The sequence below is a fragment of the Eptatretus burgeri genome, chromosome 7 (genome assembly GCF_056783735.1).
Source record: "Eptatretus burgeri isolate ZD-2024b chromosome 7, Ebu_testis_v1, whole genome shotgun sequence".
Taxonomy (NCBI): Eukaryota; Metazoa; Chordata; class Myxini; order Myxiniformes; family Myxinidae; genus Eptatretus; species Eptatretus burgeri.
Genome location: NC_140967.1, coordinates 43,732,490 through 43,756,218, shown reverse-complemented (window position 1 = coordinate 43,756,218; position 23,729 = coordinate 43,732,490). Strand labels below are relative to the sequence as shown.

The 23,729-nt window shown below is 42.8% G+C and overlaps 1 protein-coding gene across 5 annotated transcripts in view; it reads right to left on the bottom strand.

Annotated features, from left to right (window-relative positions):
• Positions 1-1,169: 1,169 nt before the first annotated feature.
• LOC147023133 (uncharacterized) overlaps positions 1,170-23,729 on the bottom strand; it is a 65,947-nt gene continuing 43,387 nt past the window's right edge. For 3 of the 5 annotated variants that reach the window (XM_085888254.1, XM_085888253.1, XM_085888251.1), the window contains 3 exons: positions 12,053-12,112; positions 11,605-11,856; positions 1,170-5,334 (listed from right to left, as the gene is read on the bottom strand). In XM_085888254.1, the coding sequence (XP_085744380.1) occupies positions 4,118-5,334; positions 11,605-11,856; positions 12,053-12,112 (1,529 nt within the window). In that variant the 3' untranslated portion in view covers positions 1,170-4,117. The remainder of the gene's footprint in view (positions 5,335-11,604; positions 11,857-12,052; positions 12,113-23,729) is intronic. The other 2 variants (XM_085888252.1, XM_085888255.1) reach the window with 1 other exon arrangement.

The window sequence follows — 23,729 nt, the reverse complement described above, 5'->3', positions numbered from 1 at the left end:
TATGAGGATATGATTGATAATATTGTTGCGAATTCGCACCCGCCGGCGTGCGAACGGCCACGTGACTCGAATCGCGGCACGTCGCTCACCGGATGGACAATTCGGTCGTGACCCTCTCGGACTAACGCCGGGAGCTAGTCACGGTTGGGCCTTTCGGCCTCACCACGATCGTGCCAATCGGCCACCCGCGTGGGATAGGGTTGTTCGTCAAACTCGACCTACCTGAGTACCCACGCGGAGGGTAGACCGGGCGATCGCACCTCGCCGCAGGTCGACTCCGGACACGGGCCGCTTAAGCGATCCGTTCCGTACTATCGGGATAACCGAGCGGTGTTATCGTCGGCCTTGACGGTTCCGATTAATTATCGGGCGTATTAAGCCCACTACCAACCCTTTACGTGAAGCAAGATGGAGATTCAATTAAAGAAAAGACGAAGCGAAACGGGAAAACAGTTCAACATGATGCACATTTATTCCGCGGCACACGGAAAGCACACATATACAATTAAAACAATTATGCACAAAAAGCAGATGTAACAAAAGAAACAATGACGCAGAGATACTACCGAATAAGACCGACACACGGCAACACTTAACAGTTTTACTTCACCAGACTGGCGCCACACACACACACGTTTACACAGAAACAAAAGAAAAGGGCCACCCTCAAAGACAAGGGGGCAGACGGGGCCTGTGGGCCAATATTTGCGCAGGGCCTGAAAGAGCGGTCAGGTCCGCGAGACCGGGCGGGTCCTACCCGTGTCTTTGTGATGAGCTGCAAATGTGGCAGAGCGGCGGTGCCCCGTTTTCGTGCTCCTTCGTGGGTTTCGTTGGCACTGCTTGGAGTGGGGTGGGAACGGGGCCCCCTTTTCGCACTATCTCTGAGCGGGGGAAAAATTGGGGGGGGGGAATTGTTGATGCTCTGGGGAAAGAGTATAGCTGGTTGCTTGGGTCCCGTGACGAGCGATTCCACCGCGACGTCGCCGACTGCCGTCTTCCTTGCCTCGGACCCGAGCTCCTCGGTCTCTTCCCCCAATTCTCCTCAGCCGACTGCCGAAAACCACCGGGACGCCCTCGCCTCCCCACTCCACTCCGCGTTCCAAACTGCCTCTGCCCAAAACTCTCTCCGCTCTTCCAAGGCCGACTCTGCCTTTTCTGCCACTCTCCGCTCTTCCAAGGCTGACTCTGCCCAAACCGACTCTGCCGAGATTCGCCTTGTGCTCGGCGCTTTATAGGCCGGCAGGAGAACCCATATGCAAATTTCTGGATCAGGACGAGCTCGGGGGTGGAGCCACGCTTGCCCATTGGACGGAGGAAAAGGGGCGTGAATCTCCCCTGATCCTAGAATTTGCATATCTCGATTCCACACAGACGCGCCTGGAGGCGGGGCCAAACCGCCCCGCGCTTGCAGATTGGACGGATCAGAAGTGGGCGTGTAGCATTCCTGATCCGAATTCTCCTCGGAAAGGCTGCATTTTGCACTCGCGGCTCGGTGCACGTCCCGTACGAGCCCAGGACAGCCTGACGCTCGGTGCTCACAGAAGGAGAGAGGTGAAGGTGGTGGAGGGTTTATGGTGGTGGTTTATGGCCCTGGTGCCGTTTGGAATGGTGGTGATGCGATGTTTGCGGGAGCGAGTTGTGAAGGTAAAGATCGTGGCTGTTGGCGTTGTTGTTGTTGTGAAGCAGTGTTGTGGTTGGTGGTTGTTGTGTGATGGCGATTGAGACGTGGTTGGTTCAAAATAAAGATAGAACAGAAAAACGGCTATCTCAAAGGGTCACAGCCCGAATGAATCACATTTGTTCTCTCTAAACAACAGGTTTGGGCTAACTACAGATGTACTTACAGAGATATCTCACCTTCGGGACCTGAATGGTGGTTTGCAAATTTCCTCAACCGCAACAATATTGATATGAATGATACAAGTAATTACAAGTCTGATAGTATGTTGCTTTCATTAAAGAATAAAAAGGTTATTGGTACGTTTAAGGATGAGTTGGGTGGAAAGGTCATGAGTGAATTTGTGGGTTTGAGATTAAAGTCTTATGCTTTTACGTATATTGATAATAATAACATTGAAAGGTGCGATAAGAAGCTAAATGGAATAAAGAAAAATATAATCAAGGAAACAATAAACTTTAAACATTATTACAACTGTTTAACTTTAAAGATGGAAGAGTACAGAAAAATGAATACAATAAGAAGTTATAAACATCAATTATATACAGAAGAGATACATAACAAAGCATGAGGAGCTTTTGATGATAAAATATATATTTTAGGGAATAGAATCAAGAGTATCCCTTATGGTTATAAGTATAAGTGTTAAGGGGCGTCTTTTTACTGATTTATAAATGATAGAACCAAGCAATAACCAAACCAAAGAGTGGAGATGTAATCAACCTTGGTATTTAAATGGGAAACATAAAGAATGTGAGAAATATCAAATAAGTCTTATTGAAGAAATAACCGGACATATAAACGGACATTTTATTTCTGCTCAACAAAGACATATAAACCAAGAACTAAGTTCTAAAATAATCTTTGTGAATATACTCGATGGTGATGAATATAATCGGAAAATTAATTTATTACCTCGAATAGAACATGGGACAAATATTTATTGGATCACTCTGAGTGGAGTGAAATATAAAAGGAAATCAGTAAGTCTCAGTTTCACATGTACTCATTGGGGCAGAGATCGGTATCCTATTTTTACCTGATGGGCCGAGAGTCAGAGGGGGTGGGGGTGGAGGTGGGGGGGGGTTGGGTTTTTTTATTATATATTTTTGTGTTTTGGGGGGTTTTTGGGGTCTTGAGACAGTTTCAATTTAACATGAGCTTGGATGGGAGGGGGAGAAAATCATTCTGTTTTAACCTTATGAGCCTCGAGTCAGAAAGGTTAGCCTATACATTTGTATGGGAGGGGGAGGAATGAGTCTCCTGTTTAGGGGTTTTCAGGGTTTAATTCTGAGAGTTTACCCCCTTTTCCCCATTCATTTGCATGGACACCTCAGAAGCCTCATTTATCCTCCACACACACACACACACACACACACACACACACACACACACACACACACACACACACACACACACACACACACACACACACACACACCTTCTGCTAATATACAATCGTATCATAAGACAAGAAACCACCCAACGCAACTGATTTCCAACGAAAAATTTGGCTGGGAAGTGTTGCAGTTCATGTCAGACCAACAGTAGTTTGGAAAGAAATTATCGACACTGAACACTGTAAAAGTTAAGATGCTGCAGTTAGCAACTTTCAATTTGAGTGACCGATGTGAGTGGCAGAGAGACGAATGACCACATGATTTCATTGCTTGCAACTAATTTATTTCCTCCAAAAATATCCATGTCGAGGAAAACTTGCATTTATTATAAAGTGTACATATAAAGTCAATTTGACAATATTTTGACCGGATATATACACTGTGAAGAACACAACAGTCTTATTTTACTTTCACTCTTGGTCTATCAAGTAACGCAGCACATTCAGTTTCGCATCACCCTTTCAAACATGACATTGGCACACTCAGTTTTCTCGATATTAAGGCACAATGGGCAATATTTAAATTTAAATTCAACTATTCATATGTAAGCATCATGGAACAAGCTTTGAACAACAACAACAACATCTTTCAAAATGGGACCAACTTAAAAAATAGATGCACAACATCAAGTCAGGCCTGAGTAATGCCCTATATTAACAACCTCAGCAAATCATCAACGAGATAAAATATATCCCAGCTTCAAGAGCAAAGGAAAAAAATCTAGGTTATTTCGAAAAAATAAAACACTATTTGCTTCAAGCCAACTTGGAAGTCAAAACAAAACTGATATATTGCAACCAGTAACAACAGTGCAAAAAAATCCATCGTTCCTACCGACAATGACAGTCACAATAACACCCGGTTTTAAGGTATGACTAATAAATAAACCTTTTTCAAATCCGTTCAGAGTTTTAGGTTCCAACCTAGATGGCCTGAAATATTTTCACCTTAATGACATGGCAACTAAACTGCCATCAGAATGGCTGAAACTGGAAGAGAAAAAAACAATGGGCCTCTCTATGAACCTGTTTGTGGCTAACTAATGCAGTGCCTCTGGGGTGGCAAGAGAAGAAACCTCAACAGCAGGGCTCGCTCGGACCAGCACCTGACCTGTTAGCGTCCCTGCCAAAAGACTCATACTACGAGGAGGTGAGTGTACTCTAGGGGCCTGGTTTTCTGTTGTGGAAGATAGCTCCAGGTTTGTAGACTCCACGCTCATGGTTTCAACCTGGGAGCGAGCAGCAAACAGTGTTCCTCCTCCATTTACACCACCATTGGTCGTCTCTCTAAGCAACGTGCAGCTCTTTGGTGAGAGCAAAGCCTCCAAACTAATAGTCATTTGAGGTAGAAGTCCCGAAGAGGACACAGAAGGGAGAATTGCAGAATCTGCCAGTGTGGTAGTGAAACCAATAGTACTGGAAGTTTCCTCCTGTGTAACAGGTCCAGTTTGTGTGAGCAGCTGCAGAAACTGCAGCGGCTTCCCACTTGCATTCATACTGGTTGGCATCACGACCGAATCAGGTGGAGTATGTGCAATATCCAATGCTGCTTTCACAATATCAGCTCCAATATCTGCTGCTGGACTGGTACGTTCACCTGCAATGAGTATGTGAACAACTCCCCCTCCTCCATCAGATTTTGATGCCACATCACCCAAATGCCCCACGGTCAGTGCATCATCGCCATGGAGCTGCAACACCGCAAGTGTTGTGCCTGTAGTTGCTGTAATATCAGTAGAGGAGGCGCTGGAAATAGTGGAGGTTGAAGATTGCTGCAAGCGTGTTGTGTCACCATGTTGCCGGCAGTGGCTGCGAAGAGAGTCAGCACGCACAAATGCTGCGCTGCACTGTTCGCAGCGGAATGGTCGTTGCCCTTCAAGCCTACAAGTTGCACGGCTAATATGACCTGTATTGGAGGAGGAGGAAGCTCTGTCCTGGCGAGAAACTTTTATTGATGCCTGGTGGCGAGCACGATTGCAGGTTGTACATAGAGGAGCACCTGCATGTACCTCACGAGTGTGCCGTCGCATGTCAGCCTTGGTGCCGCAGCAAAAAGTACAGTGTGTGCAGTGCAAAGCCGAGGGATCTCCATGATGTGCAGCGACATGTGGCTTGAGATTACCTTTCATGGCACAACGATACTCACAGAACGCACATTGGTAAGGTTTCTCGCCCGAGTGCGTGCGAAGGTGACGTTTAAGATCAGAGTTGATCTTGAACTTTGCTTCACATTGGGGACACTGAAATGGGGCATCACCTGTTATGGAAAGCAAATAGTCATCAAAATTGTGGAAAGTAAATAATTTTTTTAACATGTCAGTAGTATTGATGTAATCATTATTTTCTATGGTATTAAAAGCAAGTATTTCATAAATCGGAAGCCAAGCTAAATCAATGAAATAGGTAATCACAACAACAAATTTAGGACATACGAGAAGCACCATACTCTAAAATGGAATGCCTTCTGAAATAGTTTGCATTTGTATGATACTTTCCTTGCAGACATGCATATCAAAACAAAGAACAATCACTGTTGAATACATTTTTAAAATGAGAAAAATCACAAACAGGGGAAAAAGGGGACAAACAAAAGACAGACAAACAAACACAAAAGGAGTGAAAACATAATCTCCATCCACCTTCGGTGGCAGAGATAATTAATTAAACGAATGGCAAGTACCTAACGTGATTTTAAATTTATAACAAGCGATAAACCATGGAAAGAGAGTGCCAACAAACACCAAGTTTCTAGAACTCTTTGAATGCCCCTTACATGTTATATTAGATTCAATTCACCATAAGAATAGGGTCACTGCACTAATAAATTCATAGATCAAGTTACTGGGTAAATCCTAAAACATTTGTGAGAGCTTCTTCAATACCAAAGTTTATACCGAATTTAAATAAACAATTTATTATTATTTTTTTAATTCTGGCGAGACTCCACCTCTCATGCATTCAAATCTGCCCGAAAGTTTGACCCTCTTTCCCCCTCGCCCCACGTAATACCCTGTATGTACTCGTCTGAACAAACATCTCGTCCCCTTTACAAAGTATGTCTGCAATATTCTGAGAGTTGCATGCAAAATGTACTTGGTGGTAGTGATCCCTTGTGCTTCCATTGCATGGAGGTCAGTTTGGTTTGCAGGATCCCAGGAATAAAGTCACATTTCATCATCAGTTACCAGATGAGTGAAGACGTTGGCTCGATTTGCTTTGAATGGTTCAAGAAGCTTATGACATGATGCCAGTAATTGTGATCATGGTGATCATGAGTTTTGAGATTTCGGGGAAACCATCTTGTTGAGACCTTGAACATACCAAAGTGTTCGTCGATGATGGTGAAAGTGCTGCTTTGAGAAATTCCAAGTTGCATGGATATTTCGTCGATTCTCCAAGATTAATGTCTTTAGCTGAACAACAGTTTGTAGCTCAGTCACATCTTCCGGCCATTCTGTCATCTTCAAGGGACTCATCATCCGGGTTTGTGTCATCCTGGTCATCTTCAAGGGACTCATCCACACTTAAAGTTAGTTTCCCATTGGGCTGCTGCAGAATACGAGGACACACCTTCACCATACATTGCTACCATGTGTTAGTGGATTTCCTTGGAGCTGGCAAAATCTTCAAGTAAAATTTTGAGGACAAGTTGATGCTCAATTTTAGGAAAAACCATAACCTCATACGATATGGCAAACTTCTAGATTACTTGTAATCCAAAACAAGAAACAATGTCAAACAAGAACAGCACTCGGTAGAGCGCCTACCTCTGCCAGACTGAACAGCTTAGGCTTTGTATCCCACTGAAAGACCACATCTGCATCCGGACTCGAACCAAAATCTAATCAGCTTGTTCTTGTCACCTACCCAACTCATCCACTAAGTATTGTCAAAGCACGTTCAGAACTTTTTCAAATATCCTGTGATATATACAGTAGTTTTTGACACAATCTCTCAATGGTGAAGAATCACTTACAGAATTTTAAGAATTAAAAAAATATATATAATGTCTGGATCTTCACCAAAATCTAAACAATTCGTCCTCATCACATACCCAATCTGTGCACCAGTTTCATCCGTACCCGTCCATAACGTTTTGATATATCCTGCTCATAAACAAACAGACAAATAGCCTGGCAGATATCTATACTAATAAATGAGCTCCAGGATTGAACTTAGCAGCACTTCAGACTGCTACCAAAAAAAAAAAAGTGTTCATTTGTCTTATTTGGACATATTTGATATTTCGAGTGTCTCCGGGAGGTGTGAATTTAATATAACAAATCGGCAACACTTGCCAAGACACCCGTTCCTTATCAACCATTTCATTGGAAAAATACAATCATAAAAAAAATGAAACGTTTCATTAACATCATGGCTAGATAACCGAAAGGTACACACACTCGCTCTAAGCTGTCTACCCTGGGTTTGAATCCCGACCCAGCTATAAGTTGTCATCCCTGTGTTTCACAGGCAGGGTAATTCATCATTGTGTGTGCCGTTTCCTTAACATCACGGCAGGATAGCCGAGAGGTACGCATGCTCGCTCGAAACTGTCTAGCCAAAGTTCGAATCCCGAGCAAGCTGAAAACTCTTATCCCGGTGTTTCACAGGCAGGGTGATTCATCAATGTGTGCCGTTAAACTGGACGTCACATCTGCTGGAATCTCCTCACTCTCCCCTGTCTCTGTCTCTGTCTCTGTCTCTGTCTCTGTCTCTGTCTCTGTCTCTGTCTCAAGCCTCTCTCACCCCCATCCCATGCGATATTTAGAAGTGTTCATTATTTTGCAATTGAATTAACTTAGAGGTGCCCATTTATCACAATTGCATCCCATAATGTTACATTTGCATACATGACGTAAATAGGGAAAAGCGTTGCTCTACTAACGGACCACATAAGGGCACTCTGTTTTTTGTTTTTTATCTTCACCACCGAAGGTGGAAGGAGGTTATGTTTTCACCAGTCTGTCTGTTTGTCTGCGAGCAGGATATCCCAAAAAGTTGTGGACATATTTACATGAAATTTGGTGGACAGGTTGAGTGTGTGACAAGGGCGAACTGATTAGATTTTGGTGAAGATATGGATCCGGAGATGACTACTAGAATTATTAAAATTGATTCTTCGCCATTGATAGGGCGAAAATTGATATACAGCAAGATATCTCCAAAAGTTGTGGACGGATTCGGACAAAACTTGGTGGACAGGTTGGGTGATTGGCAAGGACAAATCAATTGCATTTTGGTGAAGATCTGAATCTGAATACGAGAATTTTAAAATTACTAATTGATTCTTCACCATTGAGAGATGGGACGAAAAATGATATATAGCATGATATTTCAAAAAATTATGAACCAGTTATGATAAAACTAGGTGGATGAGTTGGGTTGGTGACGAGAACAAGCCGATTAGATTTTGGTTCAGGTCCGGAATCCAGATCCGGCCTTTCAGTGGGATACAAAACGTAAACTATTTAGCCTGGCGGAAGTATTGTTGCGAATCTGGAAGCCATGAGCACTCAACATTCAGGTCCCCATAGCTCAGTTATTTTGACAAGTAAATGTGGATAGCGAGCTCCCTTTCCCCTATGTCTAATGAGAATTAAGTGTGCATGTGCTGCGAAGTTACTTTATAGATAGGATTTTTACACTTATAATAACAACAACACGCCTTCACCTCGCTTCCTCAACCCGACGTCATAGCGCCTGCGGTGGGTGGAGTTCAAGGAGGGACCTTGCGGTGGCTCTCGACCAATCAGGGGGATGCGAGCGAGGTTGCCGTCAGTCGGTCAATGAGCGCCACAACGCAGGAGAATGTTACTCTCCCTGTTTGAGGGGCGGTCCGCCGTGGCGGCCGCCACGCCCCCCGGTCCAATCAGCGGACTTGGCACCCCTTTTGGCCAATCACGGGGGTGACGAACGCATTTTGCGTGCCAAAACCGTCCAGTGAGCGAGAGCTGGTCCATGGCAGGCAGCTCCTCCCCTCTGGAGAGGGGGTGAATAATAGTTTGGCACGATCTGACAGAAGGGATCTGAGTTGAGTTGGTTTTTGGTCTGCAGGATCGCCTGACCTTGTCTGCTGGCGCCCGCTGCTTCGTTCGCGCTCACGCTGGTTGGCGTCCACCCTTCATCCTTCGTCCCAGGCACTCGGAGTGGCATCCTGGTTGTCGGGTCGAGAGAGAGGAGATTGGTCCCGTGTGCTTGAGCGCGTCTTCGGTCTGGTCTGCGTCTGGCTGCACCCCCGCGGAAACGAGGCGTCTCGTCCGGTGCAGTACGACAAGCGATCGGCCAACTCAACACGGGAGGTCACCTCGTCTCGCCTCCTCTGGATTTGGCTGTCCTGGTCCATCCTTTGGCGACCGGAGCTCCGGGAAGGGGTGGACGTCCAGCCGCACGCTCGCGGCCAGGTAGACAGCCGTCCTGACTCCCAGCCGAACTATCCTCCTCGGCTGGAGAGCCGAATAAAGACCGTTGAAATCCATCTTCTTTTGGGTATTTGTGTGTGCGTGTGTGTCCTTGGGCCCCGTCTGTAAGTAGGAATTGGTAAGGGCTTTCGCTTGTACATGATTGCATTGCTCAGTCAGTTTAACTCTGCTCTTTGTGTGTTCCCTCCCCCCTATTGTAAATAAATATCCATTTTGTTGAATGTACCAGCTCGTCCTTGTCCTTTCCTTCATTGGCTCGCCATGGTGCGTGTTGGGGGATTAAAAAGGCCGTTGCTGCCATAGTTGTGCATTTGGACCGACGGGACCTCGGTAACCATCCGCTCGGGTTACGCACGGGTCGAGCACGGTAACGGCTCGTCCCGTTCGAGCTCCGTCGAGGGTGTGAATTCCTCGGTAGCTCGCCACGTGGGCCTCTAGGTATTTTGAAGTTTGGCAAATAACCCTGTCCCACGCGGTTGAATTATTGACTATTCACGGTCCTGTAAGGGACCTGTACCTTCGGAGTTATCGGAAAGGTACGATCTAGATTCCGGGTGTTCGGTGGAGCAGACTCTACTGCTCCATCTAGCGGTCGTGCTCACCGCCGATACCCGGCCCACAACAGTATGCGCTCTACCGAGTGCTGTTCTCATACATTTATTTTTGTAATAACTTTTTGAAATGAAAACGTTTTTTTTTTAATATCCTTTTTTGAGGGTGAAAATGGCAGTTGGGTGAGGGTTGAATGAACGCAAAAGATATTCACATAAAACAAGACCCCGTGCTTATAAGAATCAGAACATCTTAAATATCCATCAGCACAGCACAACATGCCTTAGAGTCGACCTACCATATCTGCCGACATCCTGGTGATTCCCATTTCCCCTCCCCTCCCCTCTCACCCCCCCCCCAATTCCCATTGCTTCAAGGTACCTATCCAATTCAATTTTAAACCTATCGGCTTGTCCCTTCCATGACTAACCTTCCAGGAAGACCATTCCATACATTAACGACTGATAAATACCCCTGCCTCACTTCTTCCCCATCTCTTTTTCACTCTCAAGCTATGCCCCCTTGTCCTGTTGCAATCCATCAGTAAAAAACAAATAAACTTTCCTGCATCTATTTTCTAAATACTGATCATTATCTCAAACATTTCTACGAGATAGTCTTTTGATCACCTCCTTTCTCATGTAAAACTCTCGGATTCCCTCAGCTGCTCTGCATAGCTTAACCAACTTGTGTGTGGAATTCAAACTGTGCTCAACACCTTATATGGTAGCGATGTCATATCCTTCGTAAAACACGGAAACCAGAGCTGAACACAATAATCCAAGTGAGGCCTCGCACCGTTCCTGTTTAATGTTAATGACACCTTCAATCTATAAATGATCCTCTTGCGAATGCAAACCCAAAAATCCTATTTGCTTTTCACGTTATTGTCCGACACTGCGCTGAATGATGAAACCCCATAATCCACAACGACCTCGAGATCCTTCTGCTGCTTTACACACAATCCAAAATTGTTCCTTGCATGATCCATAAGAACCCAATATTGAACGGCATCTGCAACTTTTCTGCCTCCGCAATGAGAACATTTAGGCTTTCAGGAATCTTATCACCCCACTCTTTGTTAGCTTCCTTACCACTAAGGTTGTCATATGGAAATTTTAAATTGTACTCTAAGCCCTGCTGTCCAAATCACTGAAATAAATTACAAACAATATCATGGTCTGAACACGAATGCCCGAGTTACCCCAATACTCCAGTTAGACATTCCTCTTGACCCCTTGGTTGACTTCCTATCCTGAAAGGAGTTCTCCATCTGGTGTTCTACTCTACCAACTCCATAAGCCTTAAACTCAAGTCAGATAAGCCCTTGTTGAGCTATGACCAACCTTAACACAAACCTTTGGTATGGTACCTCATTAAATGCCTTCTGGAAGCTGTACACCTGTGTTGACTATCTTAAACAAATTTGGATTTATCTAAAGGGTTCCTCACTGGATTACTAATCAATGTTTCCAATACCTTCCCCACAAATAAAATTAAGCTGATAGGTCTGATTTCCAATCAAAGTTACACGAACAGGCAGGCAAGCATACCAGTGTGCGAACGCAGGTGTACAATGAGCTGACTGGAGTTACGGCTTGCATAGGGACAGATCTGGCAACGAAACGGCCTCTCATCACGATGCACACGCAAGTGCTTGCTGAGGCTGCTTCCATCTGCAGCAGCGTATGGACAGAGGGTACATGCATGTGGGCGCTCCCCTGAATGCAGCCGAGTGTGTACTTTCAGCTTGTCACGTCGTGAGAAACCTTTGCCGCACACATCACATTTAAATGGACGCTCACCTGTGGCAAAGTAGACAGACAATGGCATTCATCCTTTTATTTTATGAAACATTGATCTAAGGCTCATGAGGTTGTGCAGTAAACAAATGCCAGACAAGGAAAGGATATTCGAAGACATCCATAACTCCAAGTTAAAATCCTACCCTGCCCCACCTCTAAAACTGCCAAGAGGCATGGACAAACTGATCATACTTACCAGTGTGGGTACGTTGATGTCGGTCCAGATCTTTGCTATGTGCAGTTCTGAAGCTACAATCTGTTGGAGGAGAAGGAGATGTCCAAAAACAACTTCAGCACATTTAAGACATTCACAAATCTATACCATACAAGTGATTTTTCTATATATAATAATAATATTCCGTAATTTCAAACACAAAGTCCATACGTGAAATCATCAATCACTGTACAGTACAGTATTAGTATCACACAAAAAGAAAGTTATTCATTCCACCTCTGTACAAGTGATGAAGCACTAAGGCGAACAACAATGAATGATTTCACGAGCATGTTGTCAGTAATAATGACACGGTTTCTCAAGCTATACACTGACTTCGTGAGCAATTCGTAAAAAGACATCACCTTATGATTTGCAAAAGTTTTGGAAGCCCGGCTAGTAAGGCCCAACAACCATCGAAAGGCATCGTTATAGTCGACACTGATTTTATGCGTGGATGACGAAACAAAATTGCTCCACAAAGTTGAACAATATCGGTTGCAACAGAAGGAGTGAAACAAATGACACTTAATTTCATCAGAACAGATGAAAAACCGATGGAGCAGCATATTTGCTCGCACCTGGAGCGATATTGTCGCTTCATGTCGTGATCATCATGCATATTATTAATGATGATGTGACCTAGTTATGTATACTTGCCACCATACAAGTAAAAATCAGGCTCGTGGTCAAACCTAACCTGTCGAGTCTGAAACACCGTGCATACCAATTTAGTGGTGTTGTACACGATATCATGTTTAGCAGCTTTCTGTTAACAAATCTCCAATAACATCCATAAGGCAAACATAAAAGGAGCCAGTAGATTCATATAATCAGCATAACATGTTATTGACAGACATTCCTGACACTTTACAACCAACCTTTGCACTATTCAAACTTTTTGACACATCATCTGTGTACACGTTAAACAGAAAGGGGGACATGACACCACCCTGTCTGACCTCATTAGACACCAGGAAGGTATCAGTGAACATAGTCCCCCACCCAACCATCGTCATTTGTATATTTTATATATGCTTCAAAAACTTAAAAAAAAAACAAAAACTGAACCAAATCAATTCAAATTTTGCATGTTGCCTAAGGGCACCTCAACTATGGTTTCTGTTTGGGTAGCATATCTGGGAAGGATGTTCAGGGAGGGGGTTCTCTTCCTATCCCTAAGACCCAAGGGATAGAAGACACAAGTTCTCTCCATGTAAATGTGTATCGTCCAGTGCCACCCTGTGGTAGCCAGTACAGTAAACCCTCAAATATCACAGGTTCTAATATCGCTGGTTTCAACCAATCGCGTGAAACCGATTGTGTTCTGATTTCGTTATCGTGTTTTTTGAGCTGAGATGAGTCGTCGTTTACGTCCCATGCATGAACGATTTCCTCCCATTACGAGCCTTGTGCTGTTTCTCCTGCACTGCTTTTATAATGGCACCCAAACGTAAAGCGATGGACAAAGTTAGTTATGCCAAAAGGCACAGAAAGGTTATGACGGGCGAAGAGACCAAGTTGTTATATCGGTGGGCTCGAGGTGAAAATGTGGCATCTGTGGGCAGCCATTAAGGGGTCAATGTTTGTACGTTGAACCTTCCCCATTGCATTCTTACTCATTCCTAAACCTTCATTTTTTCAAACCTCATTCCCAAACTTTCATTTTCCGACACCCGTACTCGAACCACTATTCCAAAATCCTTAATTTCTGACGCCAAGACTCGACCTCCATTCTCAAACACACATTCTCAACCTCAGCTCATGAAACAAATCGAGGCAAAGGAATTTATGACAGAGCAGGTTTTAACACTGATGAGACAGGATTATTCTGGAAGACGATGTCTCTGCTACCTTGATTTCCAAGCAAGGAAGATCGTGGTTCAAGGTAAGGTAGTTAAGGATGCATTATATACTGTCGGACCCTGCTATTTTTTGGGGGAGGGGGGGGGAGTACATTCCTGAAAAATGCTGCAAATGTTGGGGTCCGCAAATGCCAGGGCATTGTTTACAAAAACACAAACAAATTCTATGACGAGCGATTACACAGAACAAATCAGGACACAACATAACACAAAGGGAACAGCAGGAAAAGGGGAAACAACAACAGCAGGGTGGAGGGAGAAAGGAGATGGAGACATGGACAAACAAGGGATGCAGACAACGATGAGGGGTAAGGGAGAATGCAAAGGGTGGACAATATATACATAAGTAAAAATGTGTTTGAACAGTTTGTGATTTTGTCAAGGTCTGAGAAGCGGGAAGAGGCCACTGCTTGTCATTAGAATGGCAGATGTTACAGCAGAGAGTGGAGTCATCAGCAAAGAGATAAAGAGGATTTTCCAGAGTCAGTGAGATCACTGATGAAGATGAGCAATAATATGGGGCCGAGAACACTGTCCTGGGGTACTCCAGCCTGAAGAGGGAGAGGAGATGAAAGGGTTCTGTTGAGAGCCACACGTTGTCTACGAGAGAGGAGCAAGTCAGGAATCCAAGAGTGGAGATGGCCTTTGATTCCATAGACAGACAGTTTGGAGAGCAAGGCAGGATGCCAGACTGTATCGAAAGCTCGAGATATGTCTAGAGAGATGGCCCTGATCTCATATCTGATATTGAGGGCTTCCATCCATTGTTGGGAGAGTAGAAGCAGCATGTCCAAGGTAGAGTGACCAGGTCTGAATTCAAATTGATGATCTGAGATGAGGCTGTTAGAGAAAAGGAATGATTTTATGTCAACTGCAATGCTGGATTCCATGACCTTGCTGATGATTGGAAGTACAGTAAGCTAATTGGGCTGCAGTTAAGGGGGATCTGTTTTTGTACCTTTTTAATGTAATGCTGTGATGTTGGCTGATTTCTAATTTCCGAGGTGGATATAGCAGACCAGTCCCGAAGAGTTAAAAAAAGAATAATAATAATAATAATTTTAAAAACTTAAACAAAAGTAAAATAAATAAACCCGCAAATACGAGAATACGCGAATGTTGAAGCAGCACAAACTTTATGACCTGCAAATATACGGGGCCATTGAATAGCGAATCCACGAATAGCAGGGTTCGACAGTATACATTTACATGTTTATTTCAATTGTGACGTGTTTATCTCTGGCTGCCGTCCACTTTCCTCTATTTTCTGAAACCCAGGAACCGAACCCTGGCTTTCCCATTGGTCCTTGGTTTCCACGATCGCGGTTTTAATTACTGCGGCATTCTCCAGGAACCTAACCCCCGTGATATTGGAGGGTTTACTGTATTACAAGTCATCTTCTTATGTGATAAAATATAAGATATATACTTCACCTATAATGAAAGTTTAAACAACAAAACAATATGCATTGCAGTGATGTTAAAATTTGAGTGAGAATAATTCAAAATTTTCAAAACGTTTCATTTCACTCATTTTAAGCGGCGGTTCAAACCAAAGCATCCAACACAGCTTCACAGCGAGTGGAAGTAGTTATTGCTCGTGCAATAAAAAAGCAACAAGGATGGTTGATGAAGGTAATGTTAGCTGACTTCCAAGCAGATGGAAGATGACTTTGGTCAAATTATAGAGAATAGAGAAGAATGTTTGTCAGGTCAGGTCAGGTATGGGAGCATGTGCCAGAGCAGCATGACACTCCAGGCCCAACACAGACGCCCATTGACTTCTGGCTCACAGCCAGCAGACACATGAATATCACTACCAAGGAAAGGGAATCTCTCCGTGACTTCAACATCCTCACCACAAACGGGTACAGACAAGATAGCAGCATCCAAGATGTCACTGAAAGCCTGGATCTTAGTTTTGACCCAGGAAACCCGTAATCCCAGTGGCTCCGATTCCTCATTCAGCACCTCGAGGGGCCCCAAAAGGATATCCAGAGTCTTCGCAAAGATGACTGCATCATCTGTGAAATCAAGGTCAGAGATCTTGACATTACCAGACGATGCACCGCAGCTTGATCTCTCCGACATCCTCCCCAGAATGCGGTCCATACAAGTGCTGAAAAGTGTGGGGGCCAATACACACCCCTGACGAACTCCAGAAACAACTGGAAATAAGTTGGAAATGGTAGCACCACATCTTACAACACTCTCAGTACCAGAGTATAGTTCAGACATCAGATTGATCAGTTTCGGTGGCACCCCACCAAGACCAAGAATCCTCCAGAGGGCATCCCGATTCACTGAAGTGAACGCTTTGCAGAGATCAACATGGGCTGCGAGCCCCTGCCGAAACTCTCGTCTGCATTTGGTGAGGATCTGAAGAGTAAATATACGGTCAACCGTTAACCTCTTTGGTGTAAAGTCTGACTGCTCTGGGTGCTGTTGCTCAAGCAGATGGTGGCAAAACCTATCAAGAATTATCCGAGCAAACACCTGGCCCCGCACTGAGAGAAACGTCACCCCTCAGTAGCTACAATCCTGACGATCACCCTTCCCTTTCCAGAGAGGGGCAACGAGGCCCATCTTCCAGTCAGTTGGGATGATGCCTGTGTTCCAGGCAGAGCACAGAACTACATGCAATAATACGAGTACAGCATTTCCACCAGCCTTGAGAAGTTCAACATGAATGCCACATCCCAGCAGATTTACCACATTACAACCGGTTCACCGCAGCCTGTTTCCACAAACGAAGATGGATCACAGTTGATTGGGGGGTCAGCAATAGGGATAGTAACACCCATGACATCCAACTCAACAGCTGGTGGATCAGCCTGGTGCAGCTGCTCAAAGTAACCGGCCCAGCGGGCCTTCACTTCGGACTTCTCTGTCACAAGCCCACCACCCTCTGCTTCAAATGCAGTACACCGAGGAATGGGCTTGGATGAACGCAATGTGCGAATTACCCTGTAAGGACGAGAATCACTTGACCATAAGTGATGCTCAACCCCCTTTCAAATTCCTCGCAGATCGAGGTTTCCTTGTCCACCCTCAGTGTACATAGTTTTATGCCTCAATTTGCTGAACAGCTCAGCTCTGCCATTAAGCCTGGTCCTGCGACTCTGGTCAATAGAATTCAATGTCCCTTGAGAGACAAAATTCTTCTTCGCCCTCTGCTGAGTTCCAAGACATCTACCGGCAACATCAAGGATGGTGGTCTTGAAGACATTCAACAACCTTTCAGGATTCTCTAAAACACCCAGACCCCCAAATCCCCACTCAGCCTGTTCGCAAACTCCTCAGCTACCCTCTCATCTTTGAGCTTGCCAACATCCAGCCGAGGCTAGGATGGTACCGTTCTCCCAGATTTAAGCTGCAACTTTAGAATTGCTACAACAAGCCTGTGATCAGTATTGAGGAACTGAGCACTCCGTTAGACCCTGCAGTTCTGGATCATCTTCCAGCGACCATCAACGAGCACATGCTCAATCTCCTTTGCCACAACACCAGCGTTGGAATAGCAAGTCCAGCGATGAGCCTGTGGGTGCTGAAACCATGAACCAGCCACCCTAAGTCCATGAGTCCATGATTGTTGAAGGTTTATTCTTCAAAAAAATCATAGCTGCTAAACCACATGACATGACATCGTAGGTGGATAACGTTTTGTTCCTCATGGATAGGCGATCATAACTGTAAAGTTTTGCCTTGATCTGTTCAGCCATTTTGGAGAAGATGATTTTTGAAGGTTTTAAATATGGCTGCTGAACCATGTGACCGATGATGTCATCAATTTTTTTCCCCCCAAACAATTTAGCCGTAGATGACCCTGAAAATTTTCATACTGATTGGATAAAACGTTTGACATATGCATTTATGACGTTATAACGAAACCACTTATGACATAAAAAAAAAATCACTCGTTTCCCAAGGGGAGTACTTGACATGTGCCAAGTTTCAATTTTTCATGGAGCAGTTTCGGAGATACGCAGGTCCAATTTTTTTTCCTTTTTTCCAACATGGTTGTAGTGGAGCAGCAGGGGCCACCAAAAGAGGGAGATACCCACACCAGCAGTACCACATTTTCTAATGTGGTTATTATTGAACACCTACTATCCCTGCACATGAAAACCAATGATGCCAGTCTGGGAAATGGTGGCATTCTGAGAAATAGGTCAATTAAGGTCGTTGACCCCTGAATTTGGCAATATTTACTAAAACGGCAATAGTTTTTATAATTTTCATGTTACAATACCTAGATATACATCAAACTGATCCTAAGACAATAGGCTATATAACATGCAATAACAAAAAAGAACATGTAGCTGAAAATAGTAAGTACAGAACCAATTTTATTACAAATTTTGCCCCAAAAATCCAAATTTTCATATTTTTCATATACTTTTAGCATCACTCATCACATGCATAAAATAAAAGTATCAAATATTAAGCATTAAAAAGTTGCTCTCGAGTCTGCTGCAATTATTCAAATATAATACATTGTATTATCTTTTGTGTAAATCACATTTTCATCACATTTTGTCCAAGATGCCTGAAAATACCTGAAAATGGTATTATTCAGTACTCATGGCATATGACCATTAACTTGATTAATTTCATATTTATTAAGAGAAAAATGTTTCAAATATTATATTGTCACAAGGAATTATATTTGTTGATGAGTATATCAACAACACACAAGGATGGATCCAGGATTTGTGTAAATGGGGGGGGGGGGGTACAAATTCTTTTTACTATAAATATTTTTTTTAATGGTAATTTTTCAATGTACTTTGTTGAAAATAAATTTCAAAGAAATATTGAGGACTATAATGGCTGTTTATACAAACTCTCCACTTTTGGCATCAAATGCAATCTTTCTAACAAAATTATCAGTTACTAAGATAAATACCAGGAAACTGTCAACATTATTGTTACATATTATGTTGATATCTTGTCTGCATCTGAGTCTGAATTATCACTGTAAAATGCAGAGAGAGTAAAGGGAATTGAACATGATTTGTCCCCTCCATCCACCAAGGCTTCACAGGTGCATGCTGCTGTGCATGGTTGGCCACTCTCCAAGCAAGAACACTCCACTGTACAGGTATTGGGTTGACAGTCACACACAAGGTCATTTAACAACTCTGGAGCAGCTGGCGATTGACTCATCATTTGAGGCTGGAGACCAGTGCCACCTGGGCTGTGTTCGAAGCCATATGCTGTTGCATCAGGTAAGGTTGGAGAAGGGTAAGCAGCTTGTCTCCATATTAACAGCTGATAAGCAGAGCGAAGTCGATGCAGACTGAAAGAGTCTTCTGTTGGTCGTAGTTTCTTTCCCTGGATGTTCCACTGTCCAGTCTTCTGACACCTCAGGGCATTCAATGACATGCAGTTTGTCTTGCCATACATGCAGCCAACAAACTTTGTGGCTGCCATTTCTATCTCCTTTGAAATGTTTTGCTCATCAGATCTGAGCAGACCAAGAGGCTGGAACTGGTCGGCTTTCTGCATCATTATCCTAAAGGCAGTGCGCTTTCCATGGCCGAAAAAAGAGCTTACCGTATCACAACCAGTCACGCAGTAGACTGACAGAAGAATTGTCTGCTGTTCAGTCTGCTGAAATTATATCAGATTCATGGGCCAAAAGTTTCTGACGAACTGAGTCATTCCGTTGTCTGCATGCTGAGAATAAGGACCGTAGTTTGTTAAGAACTGGAGTGACTGGCTGTTCCTTTGATGAAAAGGATTTTGTGCAAAAAAGACACTTATCAATGTCAATGGTATCTTCTCCCTTAGCTTTCTTGGCAATGGGAGCAGTGTCAAATTCTGCATCCATATTGTAATAAATGACTGTTCAGTGCTGTTGAAGTAATCTTGAGTACAAGAAGAGAAAATGTGGATCTGCCTGCAAGCGTAAAAAATATTGGTCACCAATAGTTTGGCAAAATAAGTCTATTTAATCCAATATATTGAAAATAATTCAATGTAAATTCATAAGTATTTTAGACCGAGGGATAAACCCTATTGGTAGGACTTTATTCTTTTAGGGGGGATATTTTTCACAACACCATGTACCTTACATAAAATTTATGCAGTAATGACTTCCATTTTAGACACATTCTCATGACAATACTATTTAAACCCAGCTCAACAGCCTGTAGGCAAAACATTCAGTATACCACATGTTTTTCCATCAGAAAATTTGCTACATGGTAATACATCTTCATCACAAGACTATTCATAATTAAAAAAAAATAGAAACAAATATTTTCATACTTACATTTTAACAGAGAAGAGGGTGTCACATAAAACATGCTGCATGCAGTATGTGTAGTCTATCACATCTGTTCAAGTGTGACTGACCTAATTTCATATACATTGTAAACTCATGGCTGATGAGAGTGCTATTTATAGCAGTGCCACATGTGGGGACCATCTCAGGAATGTGGGGGTCATCTCAGGATTATTGTGGCATATGGGATCATCTTATATAATCCAATATTCTTTGTCAGGGGCACTATTTTAGGGTTGGCACTTTTTTTTAGTGCATATGTATTTAGTGATATTTAGGAAGGGGGAGGGGGTGTTAGTACATAGGTCGACCCCCCTCCCCCACCCCTTCCAAAAATTCTGGATCTATCCCTGTGTGTTATTGATATACTCATCAACAATTATAATTCCTTACAACAATATATTATTTCAAAGAAATTTCACATGAAATTAATGGTCATTTGCCATGAGTATTGAATAATACCATTTTCAGGTATTTTAAGACATCTTGGACAAAATGTGATGAAAATATGATTTACCTTTAAGATAATAGAATATATTATATATGAATAATAGCAGCAGACCCTAGAGAAACTTTTTTATGCTTAACATTTGATACTTTTATATTATGCATGTGCTGAGTGATGCTAAAAGTATTTGAAAAATGCGAAAATTTGGATTTTGGGGGCAAAATTTGTAATAAAATTGGTTCTGCACTTACAATTATCAGTCACATGTTTTTTTTTGTTATTGCATGTTATAGCCTATCGTCTTAGGATTAGTTTGATGTATATCAAGGTATTGTAACATGAAAATTATATAAACCATAGCCGTTTTACTAAATATTGCCAAATTCAGGGGTCAACGACCTTAATTCACCTATTTCTCAGAATGCCACCATTTCCCAGACTGGCATCATTGGTTTTCATGTACAGGGATAGTACGTGGTCAATAATAACCACATTAGAAAATGTGGTACTGCTGGTGTGGGTATCTCACTAAATAAGCCTCTTTTCTGGCCCCTGCTGCTCCACTATTGCTCCACCACGTGACCGATGACATCATAATCATTAAATCATTCTACCTGATTAGTTGCACTTATGGTGAAATTTCTTGTCAATCCGATAAGCGGTTGCAGAGAAAACAGAAAAATAGCATGGATGCACGTAGGGCCCAAAAAGATAATGTCTCCAGCGGCTTCGTCAGCGGAGGTATAAAAATTGTTTCCCGTAACATCCTATGGGTTGGCCTGTTCATGCTCACATCTGAACCCCTGCTCTTGATGTGAGGAACCCAGGTGCAAATCCCATATCACATACTGTATGTGTTGTTGATGATGATTGACTGATGTCCTTAAAATTTGTGTAGAAACACTCTATTCTGATATGTTTGTCCTGCATGTGCACGACATACAAACTCCTCCATGAGTCTTTGATCAATGTTTTAAAATAAATAAATAAATAAATGCATCTGCATCATTGGGGTAGCTAAGGAATTTCATTTCAAAATTTTGCATAAATATATTTTGGACAATGAATTGTATACTTGCCAAACTTTAGTCTATCCTGGACAGTGGACACAGTGGCAATCTTTCCGAGATAATGTTCACTTTCCCTAGGCACAAAAGGTTTCATGATGCCCCCATTAGCGTTACACAACAATATTATTAACTTCAAAACAAACAGACTGGCAAACTGTCACATACAGAAACTATAGAGGCAGTCGGTGGAGTGCACACCTCCGCCAGGCTAAACAGTATATGTTTTGTTCCCCAGTGATAGGCCAGATCTGGATCCGCACCTAAACCAAGTTCAAATTGGCTTATTCTTGTCACATACCCAACTCATCCACCAAGTTTCATCCGAATCCATACACAAATATCATGCTACATATCGTTCTTGGCCCTATCTCTCATTGGTGAAGAATCACTTTAAACAAAACTCCAGTATCTGGATTCAGATCTTCACTAAAATCGAATCATTTATTCCTTGTCACACATCGACCTGTCCACCAAGTTTCATCCAAATCAGTTCATAACGTTTTGATATCCTGCTCACAGACACACAAAAAGACAAATACGAGTGAAAACAACCTCTCGCTCCATCCAGCTTCAATGGAGGAGGTAATAAATATGATAAATTTCGTTTATTAGGTCATCTCTACCGAGATGACCTAATAAAGCCGGACCAAATGTCCGTCCGTCAACAATTTTTCTTTCCGATCTTGATGAAACTTAGTATGTGGGATAGAGGTCGATGAGTGTTGCACAACGATATAACTTTTGGCCGGGTTCAAGGCCAGGGACGAGGTCACGAGGTCACGTAAGTTATAAAAAATCTCCATTTTCAAAACCTATCTTGTCTGCCATTCTACAAGATATTCGGCAACTGTTTATTGATTATGATAGTAAAAAATATTATCTTGTATCTAACCGGACAGATTTTTGAATTTCCTTCCCGTTTGATCGTCACGTGATCTGGAAGATGGCCAAAAACGCCGATGCGATTCGCAAAGAAGGAAGGAAGGAGAAATGAAATATAAATATAAAACACATTTTTAGCCTTTTATATTTATACATTTTTCGCCGAAGGGGCAAAAGTTTCAAAACCCGAAATGTAAACGTCGGCATTTATTTTCAAAATACAATTTTGTGCGCGTGCCAAAATGCCGAGTCATCTTTAACCAAACTGCGTAGTAGAACTGTGCTGTAGTCCGGTCATGGCGTCTGAGCAGTGGCCAGCGTGGTTCAGATTGACTGTGGTTTCTGGGGCGAAGGTGATTGTTAAGAAGTATGTCGGCGGTATAAATTCGAGTGACTGTATTGGTGATTTAATCACGCAACATCTTGACAATGAATATTCTGGTCGAACGATTGCATCAATTCAGTGCATCAGCAGGGATAATTCACAGGCTCCTCTCGATCATGCCGGCGGACATAGGGCTGCAGGCTGTGGGGCGAGGCCACGGATCCCGGATGAAGGGATGTGATAAATTATGCTACATGCTTCGGGCTTTCTGATTAATATATCAATGAGTACATTCCATAATTAATGGATTAATAATTAATGAATGTGACATACAAAATGTTTTTTCATACCTGACATGTTACTTTGTGCAGTCACGAAACTTCTGTGGAATTAATAATTAATGAATTTGCTTGCTCTAACGATTTTTCAAACCTCAATATCTCTATAAATACTTGACCAATTTTCATTCTGAAAGTTGCATTATAATCAGTGAAGAATAATCTACAGGATTATCATAATCTCCGAGAGCTAAGCCTATTTTTTCGTTTTTTTTCTACAACCGGAAGTGAAATGTCCCCAGATAGTAGATGGACCGGAAAACCACGTATTGCACTTACTGGTGATTCTGATGTGTTAATCCGGGTACTAAATTAACAATACATATTTATTAATTATGTCATTAGTAGTATTATCCTAGTGTATCTCTGTGAACTATTTCAATCTAAACGGTTAGTTTGGACTGTTTCGTGGTTACCTGAACTGAACATTGAGAACTTA